This window comes from Spodoptera frugiperda, chromosome 13, assembly GCF_023101765.2.
Source record: "Spodoptera frugiperda isolate SF20-4 chromosome 13, AGI-APGP_CSIRO_Sfru_2.0, whole genome shotgun sequence".
NCBI classification, from domain to species: Eukaryota; Metazoa; Arthropoda; class Insecta; order Lepidoptera; family Noctuidae; genus Spodoptera; species Spodoptera frugiperda.
Genome location: NC_064224.1, coordinates 1,642,466 through 1,661,570, shown reverse-complemented (window position 1 = coordinate 1,661,570; position 19,105 = coordinate 1,642,466). Strand labels below are relative to the sequence as shown.

Below are 19,105 nucleotides of genomic sequence, written 5' to 3'. Positions count from 1 at the left end.
GAAATAAATCAACTATACAAAAATGTTGTCTTATTTACTTATCGTGTACCTCTAACAATAATAGAATGTCTAAAAAGAGTAAAGTAAGTTGGGAAGTTTAAACTTACATAATTTGAAAAGTTGCGCGCTACGCGCTCAGTATCCAACAGTGTTGCTAGTGTACTTTGTCATTTTCTACTAAGAGTAACTAATTCGTTTTATTGTAATGTTGTTTTTAAATTCTATAATAATTTGTCGAATTAATAAAATAATAACTATTTAATAATAAATTTCACACCCAAATATTGATATAAAAATGCGGGAAAGCCAATAATAGTTGAAATAACTCTAAAGATAAATTGGAAAGTTTTCATTTATGATGGAGAGACGAAACGTAATTTTTAGTTTGACACATCATGATATCTTTGAGATATTTCCTTGTCGGGAATAAAGTAATTCACTAATTTACGCCTGTTACGGGTCAACCGGTGCTTTTTAGTTAAGATATTGTTATTACAGTTATTTACCTTGCCGCTGTCTGTAAGTGAGTCAGCGTCAAACGTGTAAATATTCCATAAGTACACTAGAAACAGTTCCATCAGCCGTACCATTACATTTTGGTGGTCTAAATTGTTAATTTACTTGTAAATATGACTGAAACTTCACCGGACGAACCCAGTCCTAATCGCAAGGACTTTATTTGCGGGGTTGTTGAAGGTAATTGTAGTTATTTTTATGTGAAAATGTGTGATATAGTCTGTTGTAGTTATACATCTTGTATCTAAGCTTATAATGGAGTGAATGACCTAAGCTTAACTATTCCAGGTTTTTACGGACGACCATGGACTACGGAACAAAGGAAAGACTTGTTTCAAAAGTGAGTATTCATTATAATTAAGTAAATAATTGATTGGCTTCCAATTAGCAGTCACTAAGATCTTATTTTCGTTTATTTATTCAATTACGTTATTGACACATTGACATTATGTTTATAGTCTCAGTGACATACTAATATTTGTTTATTTGTTGAATTTATTTGTATAATAAAAGGTTTAACTGTAAATCCTTGATTGTAGCCTGATTATTGAATTCAAATCAGTGAATTAGGCTGATTTCAGTAAACAGGTCAGAGTGACATGGCCAGATGTTATTGAGATTCTTGTTGTATTGATTTTATTTACATTAATTTAACAATATTATTACATATTGTATTACTGGCTGGTTACACTTTCACTTAGAAACACAACACTTGATGTAACAGATAACATAACTAAACAATAACATACTCTTTGATTCAATACTATATGTACTGGATAAGATTAGATTATTATGTGTAGTAACCAAGTTTATGTTTTGTATTAAGTATGTAATGATCATACCCATAGTTAAAAGAGTACTTTTAACTTTTATTTCTCAAGAAATGAAATGTTCAGACTTGTTAACTTTGTGATATCTCTATAGTTTAATTAGATGATGAATGGGGTAATTGGGTCCCTGGTTACCTCAGTCATAATTATAATGAAACATTGCATTGTTTCACGTCCGTTTTCTGTGAGGCTGTGGTATCACTCTGGTCGAGTGGGTCCATTCATGCCAAAGCATCACTCTCCCAGATTTATTTGTATATTTTGATTTTTATTTTGATTTAATTTGGATATTTTGATTGATATATTTACATTAGGTATGGAATTATTTCGAGTTATGTCCGCTAGTACATTTTCATTAGTCTAGCATGATGTCATCACGTCATGACCTCTATTTTGGCTATCCAAATGAAATGTGAATCATAGTTACCTGCATACCTATATTCGTTTCAAATCATATACTGTATGAAGAACACACAAATGCAATATAAAATCATCAATCATTATTAACATACATATCTCAACAGATTAAAAAAATGGGGCATGGACATGTACGTCTACGCTCCGAAGGACGACTACAAGCACCGTGCGTACTGGAGAGAGTTGTACACTGTGGAGGAGGCTGAACATCTGACCTCACTCATATCCGCTGCGAAGGCTCAGGGCATCATATTCTGTTACGCACTGTCTCCCGGACTGGATATTACGTACAGTAGTCAGAAGGAAATTACTACTTTGAAAAGGAAATTGGAACAGGTGAATATTATATTTCATGTTATTTTTGAATTGTTTATGAAAACGAGTACTAAACTCTAAACCATTTATATATATTATTTTACGATAAGAATCATGTGACAATATATGTTTTGTTTTAAACTGACATTCTATGTTTAACATAACCAAACTATCTAGAATGAAGAACCAAATTTCATCAAGATCCATTCAGTAGTTTCAGCATTTTTGATGGACAAATACCCAAACAAACAAGCTTTCACATTTATAACATAAGTATGATGTATTCTTTTTGTATTTTACTTGACTTTTAATGTTCATGTTCAAGGTGTCCCAGTTTGGCTGCACATGTTTTGCTCTGCTCTTTGATGACATCGAGCCGGAAATGAGTGAGGCAGATAAACAGATCTTCCAGAGCTTTGCACACGCTCAAGTAAGTATTATACATCTTTACAATAAGTATTTCAATATTCTTTAATATAATATACTCCCACTCGCCTCGCCCAAGGCGGGAGAAGCCAATGGATTATTGCCCCAACCCAAAAAAACAAAAAAAAATTCTACCACGAATATTGCACGAAGCGTTTTGCGGCAAGTTTTCTTGTACAAACCGCTAAAAAATGAAACTCCTTGCTGGAGTCTGTGTTTTCTAAAACATACAACAAGTCTCGAGTTGCTGCTCATAGGTAGGCCTGCTGTATCGCTTACCACCAGGCGAGATGGTGGTCAAACGCCAACCTATTAATCTTAAAAACAATATTTTATAAAATTATTGGACTTGCTAGAGAGAGTGACAATGTAGGATAGTTTCTACCATTCCACCAGTATAATGTTCTTTTTTACAGTTCAATAACTATTTGCTTATTATTTCTAAGCTCGGTACCGAGTTGCAGTTAGTCATCTGTATCAATACACTAGTTGTCTCGAGTACAACCAGTACTCTTGGCCTTCATTCGGTACAATCACGGCTGAGTGAACATTGTATCGCCTAGAATTATTTTATTTACCATTGGATTGATTGGTGATTTTAAAATCTGTTGTTATGATTACGCAAGGTTTTACTAACTTATATTTGTATTTTACAATAGACACAGATAGTCACATTACTGTGACTATCTGTGTCTATGATGAAATTGAAAGCTTCTTTAATCTAATTATTTTTTTGCCCACCGTTCGACCAACGGAACTTACTGTTGTCCTTGTCTTATTATATTTATTAAATCTCACCTGAAAACTACTATTACAAGATTCCCCAATGCGATAGAAAGTACTTACATAATTAGATACTACTTATATTTAATAGTCGTCCTTATGGTGGTCAAACTATATCCAAAAACAATAGAATAATATAATAATATTTTTCTCCAGTGAATGCTGGTCCACCTTTAAAGGTAAGCGTCCATAGGCCTGCATCGTACGCAGTTGCATGAGTTACTATACAAGACAAACTTAAATCTTGCGTGCGATACGTACGATGCGGGCCTGTGGACGCTTACCTTGACGGAGAAATCCTGGTTTATTAGTGGACGTCAAGGATCTTAATGATGTTTAATTGATGTTACTGTTCTCTTACCCCGGCAGGTGTCAGTAACGAACGAGATCCACCAGCACCTGGGCTGCCCGCGGTTCCTGCTGTGTCCGACGCAGTACTGCTCGACGCGCGCCGTGCCCACCGTCAACAGCTCCGAGTACCTCAACACGCTCGGCACCAAGCTCTCGCAGCAGATCGATATCATGTGGACTGGTATGTTCGCATTTTTTTAATGGGACTAGCCCGCCACAGCCTCCTACACGCTGATATGTTCGCTTGCTTATTGGTAGCTGTAGTTTACCTAGTTGGTCAAGTAGTTACTACCGCATCAGCCTAGGCGCAGCGCAGTTTTTGGAGGCCCCAAGACTTTCTTAATGCTCAAGACTGTATTAACAGAAATTGTAAAAATGTGTGTTTTTAAAGAATAACGAATGGAGTTTCCTTCTCGTACTTCTCCATTCGAAGCTAAACTTTGGGACAAGCACCTAGCTAACCTAGCTTCACTGTCGGACAGACTGACAGACTGACACTAACAATTCCAAAGTACCTATTTATAGTTTAATTGGAATAAATGATTTAACTTTGACTATGACAGAAACTCAAGATTTATTAGTATTGTCGGCAATAGGTGATTTATGGCCGTTTTCACCACACTCCCCTAACCTAAACCATCTCTTAACTAAGAGTTACTTAAGCACAAGGGATCTCCTAAACAAGTGTATAGTCACTATGTTATTTACAAAGGAAAATACTTCGCCATGAGCTGAATAACACCATAGTAAACAAATAATATTTAATAACCACATAAACGCTAATTGAATGGAAAAGGCCGACTTGTATTAACGTGTTTAGCATGAGATATTTAATTCTATGTTATGACGTCATGCAGCTATTGAGACGTGATGAACGGACCGACCAACAGACAGAAGTGAAATTCGGTTCAGTCGTTTTTGAGGTTGTGTCTAACAGATAGACATTTTATTTCATTGTTTAACCTTTTAGTTTGACTGCTGCAAAACAAGACAGAATAGAAAATAAATATTGTCTAGCTTATAGATCTACAATTCTATACTGTGACGTCATGCAGGGAATGAGATATACAGACCGATAGACAAACGTTTTTATTTTGACGAAGAAAGTCATATGAAATTCGATTTAGTCGTTTTTGAGGTCGTGTCTAACAGATAGACTGCACGGTTGACGCGGTGGCTGGACAACCGGCTACCGTGCAACGGGTAGTGGGTTCGATTTCCGCACGGAGCAACTCTTTGTGTGGTCCACATTTTGTTGTTTCGGGTTTGGGTGGCATGTGTATGTAAATTTGTATGTTTGGCATCCACGACACAGCAGAAAATACTAGAAGAATTTCGTTATTTAACCTGTTGCCTTGATTGCTGCAATACAAGCTAGCCAATCTAGCTTATAGATCTACGTTCTGGCAGACGGGATATATGCTTCATTCATTCTAGCTTTCCATTCATTGACTCATTGTAATGTTTAGTTTACGACGTAACTGTTTACACGTGTCTGTCATTTTCTATTGTTTGTGTCCGAGGTCAATGAACTTTCGCCATTTTATGACTTTGTATAAATAGATACAAGGATGTTGGTTTTATGTGCGCAGTTTTTGACTACGCCGTTTTTTATATATTTTTTTGGTTTCGCTGGCTATCTAGGTATTACATAATTTCTGATTTGGTTTTCTAACTAATTAAATAAAAAAAAATCGTCACATCGCCATCGGTTATTCACCGAACGAATTTGGTAATAATGAATGTATATCAACACAAAATAAACTACCTACAAATGAAAATAGTAGGCCATCTGAACAGGTCCGCTCATACTGTTGTGGTTCTTTCCTCTAAAGACCACTACAGAACCAACTTGCACGGTTCTCTCACATTATCCTCTATTTCATTGTCTGGACTTTAAAAGAGACTATGACCTCTGAGTTTGTTTCGGCATTTCTTCTCAGAGTAGTCAGATAGGAAATGCCGGCCTCATCTAGCTATTTGAAATATTGACGTGTAAAAGTGTTATTTTATGACCTATTTACAGAAATAAATATCATTTATCATTTATCAATGCTATTTCAGACGTGTTTTATAGACCCTTTTAAAACCTCAATCCCAATGACAGTTTTCTCAAACCAAAGACAACTTGTGAATAAGACTAGATTCCACATTTAACGAATACTTTTTTTATCAAAAACATTAATAAGTCCTATCCTCCCCAGGTCCCAAAGTGATATCGAAGGTCCTGACAACGGAAGCGATAGAGGAGATCACACAGGTGCTCCGGCGACCACCCGTCATCTGGGACAACCTACACGCCAACGATTATGACCAGAAACGAATCTTTTTGGGTAAGTCAACTATAAAACGTATTAAGGTAATAATAATTAGGTGATAGAGAGTAGTGGCATTAACATGAACATAGGTGAAAATATGAAAATGTTTTCTCATAGTACCACCTAGTTGTCTAGTACCATACAGAAAAAGAATACGTTCCTGATACTGATAGATGATAGATAGCTAATTTATATTTTAACGTCCCTCTTGTAGATTATTTTAAAATACTAGACTCGTATTTTTTATTTTCTTGAGAAAACAGAGTAAGTAGTCAACTCGGACCACATACCTACGGCCCATTTGGGACGAGTTGGGGAAAATAAAATAAAATAATATTTTTAGTGGTCAACTCGTCCCACGTCACTACCATTATGAGATAAGGTACAGTCAGTAGCAAAAGGGTTAGTGTGGAAATAATAAAGTTCTATTACTTTGTTGAAAACAAAAGATTTTCTAGGAACTTCATTCTATCTATGTTATCATTTACTTCATAAGTGACCATAGTTTAAGCCACACATGTTTACTATTCTTAGTAATTTTGGTTAACACATGAATTTGTGCGATTGCTAAAAAATTTAGGTAGTAAATTATTTAACCGACACTAAAAAAAAGAGGTTCTTACTTCGTCAGGATTTTTTAATATGAAATAATCTATGAACAAAACGAAAGTAAAGAAAAAAACTATAAAAAAATATTTTTAATCTTGTGTTGCTAACTGTACCAAACATTGATTAAGTTTAAAAATCCATACAAAAAAATAGTGGGACGAGTTGACCACTAAAAACTTAATTTATTTTTAATTTCCCCAACTCGTCCCAAATGGGCCGTAGGCATGTGGTCCGAGTTGACTTCTTACTCAGAAAACAGATACGATTATATTGATTTGAAATGTCGCATGACGTCACTTTTAGGTATGTTTTTTACGTATATATTACTTATTTGGTCTCACTTTTAAACTTTCATTCGTTTTATCTAAGTAATGTTTATTTTTGCAAATAGACTACAAGGATTCGCTTTTACACGCCTTTCGAGGAGTTGGTGTTGATCTCTAAATACATAATATATTTGTTTCTGCAGGTCCATATTGCGGTCGTTCTCCGGAACTGATCCCGCTCCTCCGCGGCGTACTGACAAACCCGAACTGTGAATACAACGCCAACATGATCCCGATCTGGACGCTCGCGCACTGGGCCAGCTGCAGTCTCGATGCTCCTGCGCATAGTCAGTATATTCATGTGTAATTTTGTTTTAGAATTTATATATGTTATTACTGAATTTGGTTCTAAATTGCTAGTAGTTGCTGGGTATTGATACTTTTGGTAATACAAAAATAGAACGCTGTCTACAGTATTATCTATAACTTCTACTTGAATTAAAAATTTGGGACTTTTTAGACGTTGATATGTTGCGTATGAGTACCAAGTTTCATTAAAATTGGTTCAGTAGATTCCATGATATCTAACTTGAATGTTTGTAAAACTTGTGCCGCGTAAACGCTTTTAACAAAATTATGTTTGTGTTTGATATTATAGTGGAAGCTGTATCCTGGGACATTAAATTAGAGCGAGAGAGTGAACAAGGCGTGTGTGAAGACGAAGCACCTCTCACTCTCGGCAAACACGTTTATCATCATAGGCAAGCGCTGAGGTAATACATTTATCAAAACGACCATTTTTCATAATCATGTATACAATATGGCTTGAAACTAGTCGAGTTCCTCGTCAAACAGTTACGCCAGTAAGCCGATAGCATAATGGTCAATTGAGTATGTCTAAAAGTTAAAATAAGGTCATTTTTCTCTTGAAAAATCTTCAATTTTTACTAAAATAATATTTTGTTTCCTTTCACAGACAAGCGATTAACGAATGGCTGCCAGAGTTTTCCATTCCAAAGTCTGCTCAAGGTCCCGTGATTAAGCCCCAGCCTACAATCACAGGTATGTTAACTTCTTCGAACTTAGTGAGGCATTTGATACAGTTGATCAGTTTGTTTTTATTATAGAAAAGTTAATTAAGTAGTTATTTATTAATTGAATATGATTTAATACACCTAGACCTTATTTTCATGTCCTAATACATATTTATTTTACATAAAAAAATTACAAAATTCATAATACTCAATAGGTGTTCCTCAGGGTTCGACATTAGGTCCAATATATTTTACTTCAACAAAATACATATTGTTTTAATAAAATCGAGAAGGTTACCTTAAATATTAAAGTGCATCAGAGAATACATAAAATCTCAGTAGTAGCACGGAGTCTGGAATTATGCCCGGTATATGGTTAAGACTTACTCTCTATTTCATGGGACTTTTACAACCCAAATGATAAAAACTGTGTTAACATTGTACAGTGGCATTACACATGCCGTAATAGGCCAGTGTACCTCTGCCTACCCCTTTGGGGATAAAAGGCGCGATGATACTTGTTACTTAGTATAGTGGAACAAAAATTAATTTAAGTTAATGTTGTCCCCAGTGCCGCCAGTGCCGATAATCCCGATCCTGCCGTCGGTGAACACGTGCATGTCGCTGGTGACGGCGACGTGCAACACGTCCACCACCAGCACGGCCGACATGGCGCCCGCCATCCCCACCGTCAACACGTCGCAGCTGCAGGCCCTCGCCGACGGATGCTCCGCCGCCAACGACCGCCCCATACTCTCCACTAGGGTAACTGTTGGAAATATACATCTTTATAATAACATATACTTATTCTGCGTTCGATTAAAACAAAATACATATTTTTTTGTAACAAAAGGCTTTACCTCGATAGTTGCGAGTGTGATTGCCAGTAAAAAAAAAATAATAGAGATGATGACTGGGTCAAAAATAAATTATTACAACTTTTCAATAATTAAAATAATCACACTCTCATTCATTAATTTGATGAACTACTTAATTTTCGATTTTTTTCTAGCTAAATTTCTAGAAATAAGTCTGCTAGCTCACGTCAGAAACTAATGACGTCATAATAAAGTATTTCATACAAAGTTCATAGAAAATATAGTTTTTGACGTTTCGAAAAAAATATTGAATTTGACTAGTAGGAAACATGCCTATTATGGTATAAACTTTTAACTATCCGCATAAGTTCTAGCCCAGAGTTGAATCTTATCCTAACCGGCAAAAAAAAAAAAATTACATCTGTTGTAAGCTACTCTACATACCGTATTTAAAGCTAAGTCTTTCAGTAATTCCATGTCATCAATAAACAAAACTCATTTTAATAAAAACCTTTCATTCCACAGGTATCACCAATCGAAACATTCAACCCCGTACCGAACCCAGTAATGAACTCCCTAGTATCCCCAACCAAAGTCATCCTAAACGAATCAATCCCCAATCCGATAATCCCCATTGCGAGTTCAAACATATCATTACCTTCAGAAATCCCCGTTTCAACCCTCCCCGTTCCAATCCTAGGTTTGAAAGCGTTGGAAGGGAGTGAGAATAAGAATAATCATGAGATGGATAAATCGGATAATGGTAATGATACTCTTCTAACGGATAGCATATTGGAGACCAGTTTTGAAATGAAGAAGGACAAGGAGGTAGAGGAAGGTGATCAGATCATCGTGGATGATGTAGACCCGCCTGCTGAACAGAGGAATGGAGAGATGAGTGTTGGTGGTAAGTTTATAATCTTATACTTTCACTACATAGTATAGAACAAAGTCGCTTTCTCTGTCCCTATTTTTTTTTTTTTTTTTTTTTTTATTGTTAAATGGGACGACGTTTGGCCGCTATCTCACCTGATGGTAAGTGATGATGTGGCCTACGATGGAGCACGTCTGCCCATTAGCAACCTATTCACTCGGGCTTTGAAGACACCCAGGTTATACCCATCAGGAAACACAGACTCCACTCCCTAGCAGTTCACACAAGGAAGCTTGAAGCGAAGCGCTTCGTGCGAGTGGGTGGGATATCTACCATGAATCGGTGACGCCTCGCCGATTGTCTTGTGGTTCGATGATGGAAAGTATAGTATAATATATATAATACTATTCACTACGTAGTTATAAACAAAGTTGCTTTTTCGGTCCCTATTTTATACTATTCACTACATAGTATAAAACCAAGTCGCTTTCTCTGTCCCTATTTTATACTATTCACTACATAGTATAAAACAAAGTCGCTTTCTCTGTCCCTATTTTATACTATTCACTACATAGTATAAAACAAAGTCGCTTTCTCTGTCCCTATTTTATACTATTCACTACATAGTATAAAACAAAGTCGCTTTCTCTGTCCCTATTTTATACTATTCACTACATAGTATAAAACAATGTCGCTTTCTCTGTCCCTATGTCCCTTTGTATGCTGAAATCTTTAAAACTACGCAACGGATTTTGATGCGGTTGTTTGTAATAGATAGAGTGATTCAAGCGGAAGGTTTATATGTATGATGCATGCGTAATATATCACCATTGCACCCATGCAAAACTGGGGCGGGTTGCTAGTATTATATAAAGCGAAGAGTTTGTTTGTTGGTTTGAAAGCGGTAATCTCTGGAACTACTAGTTCCATCTGAAAAATTAGTTTTATGTTGGATAGTCCATTTATTTAGGAAGGCTGTAGGCTATAAAACGTTACGCTACGTGGACTGCAATTAATCTGTACTTATATATAATATTACAAAGCTGAAGAGTTTGTTTGTTTGAATACGCTAATCTCCAGAACTACTGGTATGATTTGAATAATCCTTTTAGTGTTGCGTAATGCATTTATCGAGGAAGGCTATAGGCTATAAAACATCACGCTGTGACCAATAGGAGACAAGCAGAGCGGGTGAAACCGCGCGGAAGTAGCTAGTATTATATAAAGCGGAAAAGTTTTAATTGTTTGTTTGAACGCGCTAATCTCTGGAACTACTAGTTCTATTTGAAAAAATGTTTTTTTATGTTTTACAGTCCATTTATTTAAGAAGACTGTCGGCTATAAAATGTCACACAACCTGGACTGCAACTTATTTTTGATATAATATATTTTTTTGCTTGTTAATCCAGATACGCCACAAACGTTAAGTCCGAGTCGCCCGTGTACCACGGAGGCGGGGGTGGAGCCGCTCGACGTGGATCCCCCGTCCACCGCCGCCACCGACCCGGACGTCATCATGAACGATGGAATGAGTGAGGTCAGTAGACAAATCGAAACAGTAACAATTGCTATGCATTTTCTTTCAACCTTTGATATCTAAACAAAACAAGGATACCGGAGGTTAGCAGAGGCCAATTTCCTCCCTCTCCCTCTTCCCAATCCCCCTACAACCCTTACATTCCCAACCCCCAAAAGCCCGGCAACGCACTTGTAATGCCTCTGGTGTTTGTGATGTTCATGGGTGGCGGCGATTGCTTTCCATCTGATGATCCGTCTGCTTGTTTACCTGCTTATACCATAATAATTATCATCAAGTCCAAGGAGTAATATATTCTTATCATTATAAAGGTGAAAAGTTTGCTAGGTTAAATGTTTTAATCTCCAGAATTCATATTAGATCATTATTTATCGGGGAAGGCTACAGACCATAAAACATCACGCTACACCCAATAGAAACCGACGAGGGGGTACTTCTAAATCCTCAAACCAATTTTAACGCGCTTAAACAAAAATGAATTTACTTTATTGCAGAATGGGTCGATGCAAGTAGAGCCGAGCCACAGTCCGCTCAGTACGGACATGATGGTGGAACCTGCTGAACCCACGGAAACCGTTGACGAGTGAGTACTGATGATTTTGCAGTGATAGGCTATATTTTAATCCTTTCTTTTCTAGCAAACAACACATAGATCAGATCAAAACATAAGTTCAAGTCTCCCTTCTCTCCCTTTGTATCGCAACGTAACATTTTTCTGCACTTAGATTAGCTTTTTTTTAATAATATTTTTTATGTTACGTAACGTGTTGTAATAATAAAGACTCTCCCGCCTCTCGTAACGTTTAACTAGACATCTCCCCCGCCTGCCCCAAATTGCGTTACGTAATACTTGAACGCCCCCTAAATGAATCTTTAAAATATTTATCTAAAACAAACCCCCTTTCCAGGCCCGTGGACAACGAAGATCCTTCAATAGATCCCAATGCGTTAGTAGCAGATGATCTGCTGTTACTATGTGATCTCTTCTACTTGCCGTTCGAACATGGATCCCGTGGTCTAAGACTGTTACATGACTTCAACTGGTTGACTACGCACGCAGCTAGCTTACTGCCTAGAGGGAATAAGCCTGAGGTATGTGTTTAAAGAATATTTTCAGTGATTAGATTAAGAAAGGAAGGATTGTTTGGTTGAATGGAAAAGTGAGTAGAATCAGAGATTTATTTTGGATAAAACTTAAACTTAAAATCTTTATTTGCATGTTAAAGTACAGGTCTTAATTTAAATATTATGTACGATATTAAGGTATAAATAGTTATAAATTGGGTTGGACCCAGTATGCTACCCTGTGGAACTCCCATAAGTTAAACAACATTTTGTCTATAACAGTACTTTTATCAAAACATTTTTTATTAATTTTGTTAAGTATTATGCTAAACTGTGTTAATTGTAAGCCACAGTATTGTAAAACCTTCAGGATTTTTCTCATTAATGTTGAAATACAGTCAAATGCATTTGTAAAGTCCAAGAAATGTTATATACAGACGAGTGAATGGCGACGCCGACGCAGTAGGTTCGCGTGGTGGGTGTGTCGCACCCGGCGACTGGCGCGGCGGTTGGCGGCGGCGCGCAACCAGGAGCTACATGCAGAGCTACAGCCATACGTCTGGGAACTATGCGCTGTACTGGCGTTACTCGACGGGTTCCTGCGCTGGCTTGGTATACTTACTTTTCATTTATCTTTGACCAGTGTCATCAAAAAGTGCTCTGTCTAATGGCTATTAGAACCTTGTCAAATTTATTGTCATTTAAAAACATAATACTCTGTCCTATTCGACAAATACTGTACAATGACCTTTTTATTTCTGGAAATACGTCATATGCGTATACATTTTTTTTTTATCACGTATTGTTTTCAAATCATTTAAATTCCAAGAATTATAGTCTTGAACATCAATTAAAGTACTTCCTATGTATAAACAACGTATATTTTCTCTTACAGAACTCGGCAAATACCCTCAAAACATAGCGAATAACACTCAAGGATCATATACGTGTAAGTTTTATTCCACTTTCTACCACAAATCATTTTAAAAATACCGTTTCAACTTGACTTTAAAAACAATTTTTTGAAGACCCTTCGTTTAAACTACAATATATACCATACAGGGTTCTCAAAACGCTGGCGTTAGGGTGTTACCACACCTATCGATCGATAGTCCATCGATGCCATCGATCGACATCGGTCGACATTAATCGATTGGTGTGGTAGCTTTAATTGATCGACGGATACCGGTCGACTAACCAATCGATCGATTGCCGGTCGATGGCATCGGTCGACGTAGATTGATTATATTCCGGCCGGAAACTATCGATCGACATCAACCAATCCATTCCACTATCGACAGATAGTATCTATCGGCTATCGATCGATTGATGTAGTAGAAACTATCGAATGTAGTCGTAGATTAGTCGTCGTCGTCATCGACGTCGACTAATCCATTCTACCATCGATCGACGATCGCTCGATTGGTGTGGTAACACCCTTAGGTTTTAAAAAGACCCGTCATCTAAACTACACTCTATATCACACAGGGTTCTCGAAAGGCTGGCGTGAGGCGTTCGAGAGCGGTTCTCAAGAGCCCTGGGTCTTCCGTGGCGGACTTACAGCAGACTTGAGAAGACTGCTACCTGTGGAATGTACCAGCGACGCGCTGAGGACGTTACCTCCCCCCACTATACTACCGTTGACTATTAGGCCGTATTCTGCTGCTGATGAAGAAGCTGTAAGTCTTTTGTTAATTGTAAATGATTGCTTTGCTATAATAGATCTTGTAGGTTTAACACTGGGGTGTAAATTGCTTGTAATATTTTTTTCTGATCACCAACTAGGCTTTCTAAATAATTAGGCAATTTTGATAGATTAGATTCCGTTCAGTTGATGCTGATTTTCAGTTAAGAGGTGGCAGATAGAGGATACGAGAATCTAGTGAACTTAAATCACCAGATATGTTTACGGTTAAATTTTGACACGTAAAGTTAAGCGTCCACATGTCCGCATCGTACGCATCACACGTGTCGTACCCATTCCGTATAACGTCATCAGCAATACCTACATGCGATGCGTAGAATACGGATTACGTTGCGGGCCTGTGGACGTTTACCTTAAACCAACGTTTCTTACTTCAAAACATTATGCCATTTTAAACAGTTATTTTTGTGTAAGCTTTAGTTTTTATTGTATTTTTTTGTTTGTGCTAGGTATGCGCGATATGCCACAAGACGTGTCGCGATGGATCTGACTGCAGCGACCTCTTCCCCAGCGACCTGCAAACTTTACCGGCCGACAGGTATTTATATTATTCATATCGAGCTAAAACGGGTTGTCACGTTAACGAATTTATGATCAATCTAGAATATCGATGTTTCTTATTCTTTAACTTCTATTAGTCAAGTGAAACTTAAAAAGTACTCATATTAAATATGTATATAGAAAACTTCCCTTTTTGATATTTCGAAAAAAATGAATTGAATTTGACTGGCTAAAAAACTAAGATAGCATCATATGTTGTCTTAAATTGATTACTATATTATAGGCTTACTCACGTAACTGTTTGACGAGGAACTCGACTAGTTTCAAACCAGTAGCAGGGCGACGGTCGCCGCGTTGAATATGAGCCTCTAGCATGGCTTAAACTTTGGTTCAGACCATGATGCGGAGCGAGGGGGACTGGGATGCCGTCTCCTCCTTCTGCGAAGCAGTTATGCTAGCTAAGGAGGAGGCGGGACGCGTGAGGGAACGAACTTCCTCACGCCCTAGCCGACGCGAAAGACACTCCGGGCGTCGGGGATCGCGTGACGATCTCCGGCCACCGTAAGTGCGGGTCTGCGGACGGCGAGCAAGGGTAGCTCGCCGCCCGACCAGAACCAGACCTGTGCGTGCGGCGCGTTGCGTTCCGCGCGCGCCTCAAAGAGCCATCAGACCACCACAGATGGGGCCCAGTAGGGCTGATGCTTAATCCGGAGCTGCGGACTGCCTAGCGGGTTTACCGGGGCTCCGGCTCGACAAGCAGGAGTAGGAACGGGGTGGTTTTTAGTCAGTAAGAGTCTGACACTCCCTCTCGCTTTGCCCTGGCGAGAGAAGTCATTGGATGATTTTCCCCCTATGAAAAAAAAAGCATGGCTTAAAATTAGTCGAGTTCCTCGTCGAACAGTTACCTGTGTAAGCTGATAACATAGTTAATAATTAATTTAGTATGTCTCACAAAAGTTAGAATAAAATATGTTGTCCTAGTATTGAACCCTCTACAATAGCTAATCTGTATAGTAATCATCAGTGATTTCAAACAAAAATATTATGTTTTGTCTTTTTTTTTAAATTAATTATGTTTTGTTCGTAGGCTAGTAGCCCCATTCCTGACCCTGTACCCTGAGCTATGCATGGTGATAGAGGACGACGAGGAGTGTGTGCCGCAGGAGGTGGACCCGACAGGAGACGACGACGAGAAACGAACCACTGAGCCTAGAGTCAATGGTAGGTTGTGTCCTTTTCATCATCGAACCACAAGACAATCGGCGAGGCGTCACCGCTTCATGGTAGATATCCCACCCACTCGCACGAAGCGCTTCGCTTCAAGCTTCCTTGTGCGAACTGCTAGGGAGTGGAACTCCTTGCCGGAGTCTGTGTTTCCTGATGAGTATAACCTGGGTGTCTTCAAAGCCCGAGTGAATAGGTTGCTTATGGGCAGACGTGCTCCACCGTAGGCCGCATCATCACTTACCATCAGGTGAGATAGCGGCCAAATGTCGACCCATTAAATGTAAAAAAAAATAAAGGTTATTGAAGTTCCGGAGCTGCGGACTACCTAGCGGGTTTACCGGGGCTCCGGCTCGAAAAGCAGGAGTAGGAACGGGGTGGTTTTTAGTCAGTAAGAGTCTGATACTTCCTCTCGGTTTGCCCAAGGCGGGAGAAGCCATTGGATGATTTTCCCTCCTTAAAAAAAAGGTCATTGAAGTTGTATGAAGATATGTCATATTGTAGTGTTTAGGGTACATTTAAGGATGCAAAGCAACTATTTTTTATTCATAAAGGGCAAAGTATTCGAAGTACACCTTTTGCTGTAGCGGTGAAATAGTGAATTTATTTTTGCAAATAGGCTTCAAAAGAGCACTTTAACATGTCAAAGTTCTTAAATCTCTTATATGAAAATGTTGAAATCAGAAATATAAAATGCAGTTTTTTAAGTAAATCCAGGGATATACCTTGAATTTTTATTGTAAAAAGTTACTATTTAAAACTATACATAATACATTTTTACTACCTAAAACTTCAAACAAAATCACAACTATAATTTGTAAATAACATGACCAGGTGTAAAACCGGAGATAGTAGGCTACGCGTGTGCCGTGCTGAACAGCAAGGAGTTCTACAAGCGACAGGAGGTGGCCTGGATACCTGAGATGTGTAACAAGTACCCCGAGACACTCACCGAGAGACAGGACCTCAGTCAGGCTGCTAAGGTACGTGGTACTACTGTGAACTTTCAATTCAATGTATCTTTGTTAGAACTTGAGACGGGACATTTACCTTTATTTTTGATGGGATAGTTGTAAGTGCCATGATCATGGATGAACTCTAAAGTTCTATATATGTCCCAAGTTCTAATGATAGTGTTATTGATTATGTCAGTTTAGAAACTTATAATGTATTTTTTTAATAGGTCATTGAAATTGCTTTCAATTTTAATTATTGTTAGCGCTGTAAGCTTAATTATGAATGAATCTGTTAAACTCATATGTATGTATCTGTAAATGTAAATTAAAGTCTGAGATACTCCGTTCACATTCGAGTATCTATTCAACTAGGCCCTATCTGTGACGGTCTGATCGCTCTTTAAATATGTATGATCACTTCTAGTCGGGCCGTGAGCTAGCCGTCCGTAGATACCAGCTTACGGTAACCGGAGATCGTCTAACTATTCCCGAGTCCGCAATGTCTCCCGCGACGTATGGGGTGTGTAGAGACTCGTTCTCTCACGTTCTCCGCCTCATCATTTACTGCGAAGTCATCAAATACTTAAATCTAATTTCTGGTCCGTCTGCAGGAGTGCGTCCGCCACTTCCACCAGTCGGGGTCGGTGTGCGCCCCGGAGTGCGTGGTCCGCGCGCACCCCGCGCTGCTCACGTGCTGCGTGCTGGCCGCCTGCCGGGACCCACTGGCGCCCGCCCGCCTGCTCACCTGTCTACTCGCCGCGCTCCGGGCGCACGGTAACTACACTTTTATTTATTTACTAGCAACCCGCCCGTAGGGAGGCCTTTGCCCTGCAGTGGGACGATCATGGCTGAAATCTAATCTAAATCTAACCCGCCCCAGCTTCGCATGGGTGCAATGGTGATATATTATGCCTCTTTTATACATATAAAGCTTCCTCTTGACTCATTCTACCTATTACAAAAAACCGCATCAAAATCCGTTACGTAATTTTAAAGATTTAAGCATACAGACAAACAGACGAAAAATAGCGACTTTGTTTTATACTATGTAGTGATATTTATTATAACCTTTCCATTCGGACATAACTAAATCTAACTTCATTGCATTCTTTCTCCACTTCTGCATGTCTGTTTGCCAGGTGGCAAAGACCTCCTCCAATCTTCTCCATTTTAGCCTTTCTATGGTAACTCCATCCCAAGTTACTCTAAGTGATTTAAACCAGCCTGACACAAACTGTCGAAGCAACATCACTCATTACATTCATGCAAACATAGGTTTACACACTATAAATTGATCAAAAAAGCTTGTCAACCACACAGCTTATAATTATAAGCCTAGTATAATATTGAAACTAACCTTGCAAGACATGTAACCAAAGAAATAAACTTTTTCTTAAATCTAGTCTCACAAGAGTTTTCTCCTGTGTCGTAAATGCACTTGCAAAGACCTAAAAGTATGACGTGTAAAAGTGTTATTTTATAACCTGGGCGGCGGCGACTTATAGAAATAAATATCATTTCATTTCATCATCATTTCATAAATTCACATACACATCAAACCCAGACCTAAAACACTCTAATTTATTGATTGACAGGAGCTAGCGGCGTCCACGCATGTATAAACGCGACGGACCACTACCTGCACCAGTTTTACAGCAAGCTAGGCTTCGTGGAGCTTCACCGCGGCGCGGCGGGCCGCCTGTACCTGGCGCGCGCCTTCTAGCGCCCGGCCAGACCGACCCGGCCCCGCCGCCGCAGGCAGCGACACTGTCTGCCCTATACACACTGCCCACCATTACACTGCCGGTATTAACCACTTCTTAACTTTAAATCTTCATTTCAAGGACACATCTATAAGAAGAACAATGCTAAAAACTTATGTTCTTAAGATTACACGAAGAAGAATAGTGCTTGTCAAAATTATACATTTCAAATCAATAAGAAGAACAATGCTAAAAACTTACTTTCTTAAGATCACACGAAGAAGAATAGTGCTTGTCAAAATCAAAGATAAATGAGGCCGTTTTGACTACCGGTATTAACCACTATTTTACTTTAACCCGTTGTCTGTCGGAACACAGTTGTCGAGACACAATGTGTTTTCTATTGTGTCTTATATACCGACAGACAAGGGGTTAAATCTTATTCTCAAGGACACATCCATAAGAAGAACAATGCTAAAAACTTAATTTCTTAAGATTACATGCAGAAGAAGAATAGTGCTTGTCAAAATTAAAGACAAATGAGGCCGTTTTGAAAGTATTTTAAAGTGTCTGCCTGTCAGTCAGACCCCTAGTGAAGCTATTTGCTTGTAAGACCAACCCTCTAGAATAGATAATGGGAATAGATAATGGTATGTATCGGGTGTCCCAATAAGAACGCAAGATTTAAATTTGGCGGCATTCGAAGTATCATTGTTTGACATGTGAACACGTGTTATTTTTTGTTAGTATAAGGTACGAGGTTAGTAAAAATGGAGCGCTACACGATTAAAAATGAGCCAGGTCAAGCGCAAACAGTCAATCATGGTGTTCGGTATCGTAAAATGATAACCAGTCTT

At 38.5% G+C, this 19,105-nt stretch overlaps 1 protein-coding gene across 1 annotated transcript; it reads left to right on the top strand.

The window, feature by feature from the left end:
* Nucleotides 1–382: 382 nt before the first annotated feature.
* LOC118270400 (protein O-GlcNAcase) lies at nt 383–18,455 on the top strand. The gene is made up of 22 exons (XM_035585975.2): nt 383–696; nt 805–856; nt 1,871–2,099; nt 2,404–2,508; nt 3,657–3,819; nt 5,843–5,971; nt 7,035–7,178; nt 7,490–7,604; nt 7,808–7,893; nt 8,437–8,630; nt 9,209–9,590; nt 10,967–11,094; nt 11,589–11,677; nt 12,003–12,186; nt 12,597–12,771; nt 13,055–13,108; nt 13,648–13,838; nt 14,314–14,402; nt 15,453–15,586; nt 16,424–16,572; nt 17,157–17,319; nt 18,141–18,455. The coding sequence occupies exons 1-22, from the start codon at nt 630–632 to the stop codon at nt 18,266–18,268; spliced, it is 3,150 nt and encodes a 1,049-aa protein (XP_035441868.1). The 5' UTR covers nt 383–629; the 3' UTR covers nt 18,269–18,455.
* The last annotated feature ends 650 nt before the right edge of the window (nt 18,456–19,105 follow it).

What these genes read in the sequence shown, in the direction of transcription:
- LOC118270400 (XM_035585975.2), top strand. Translation starts at nt 630, where the DNA reads ATGACTGAAACTTCACCGGACGAACCCAGTCCTAATCGCAAGGACTTT. An exon ending in TATTTGCGGGGTTGTTGAAG is followed by an intron (nt 697 to 804) that starts GTAATTGTAGTT and finishes TAACTATTCCAG; the next exon opens with GTTTTTACGGACGACCATGG. An exon ending in AGAGCTTTGCACACGCTCAA is followed by an intron (nt 2,509 to 3,656) that starts GTAAGTATTATA and finishes TTACCCCGGCAG; the next exon opens with GTGTCAGTAACGAACGAGAT.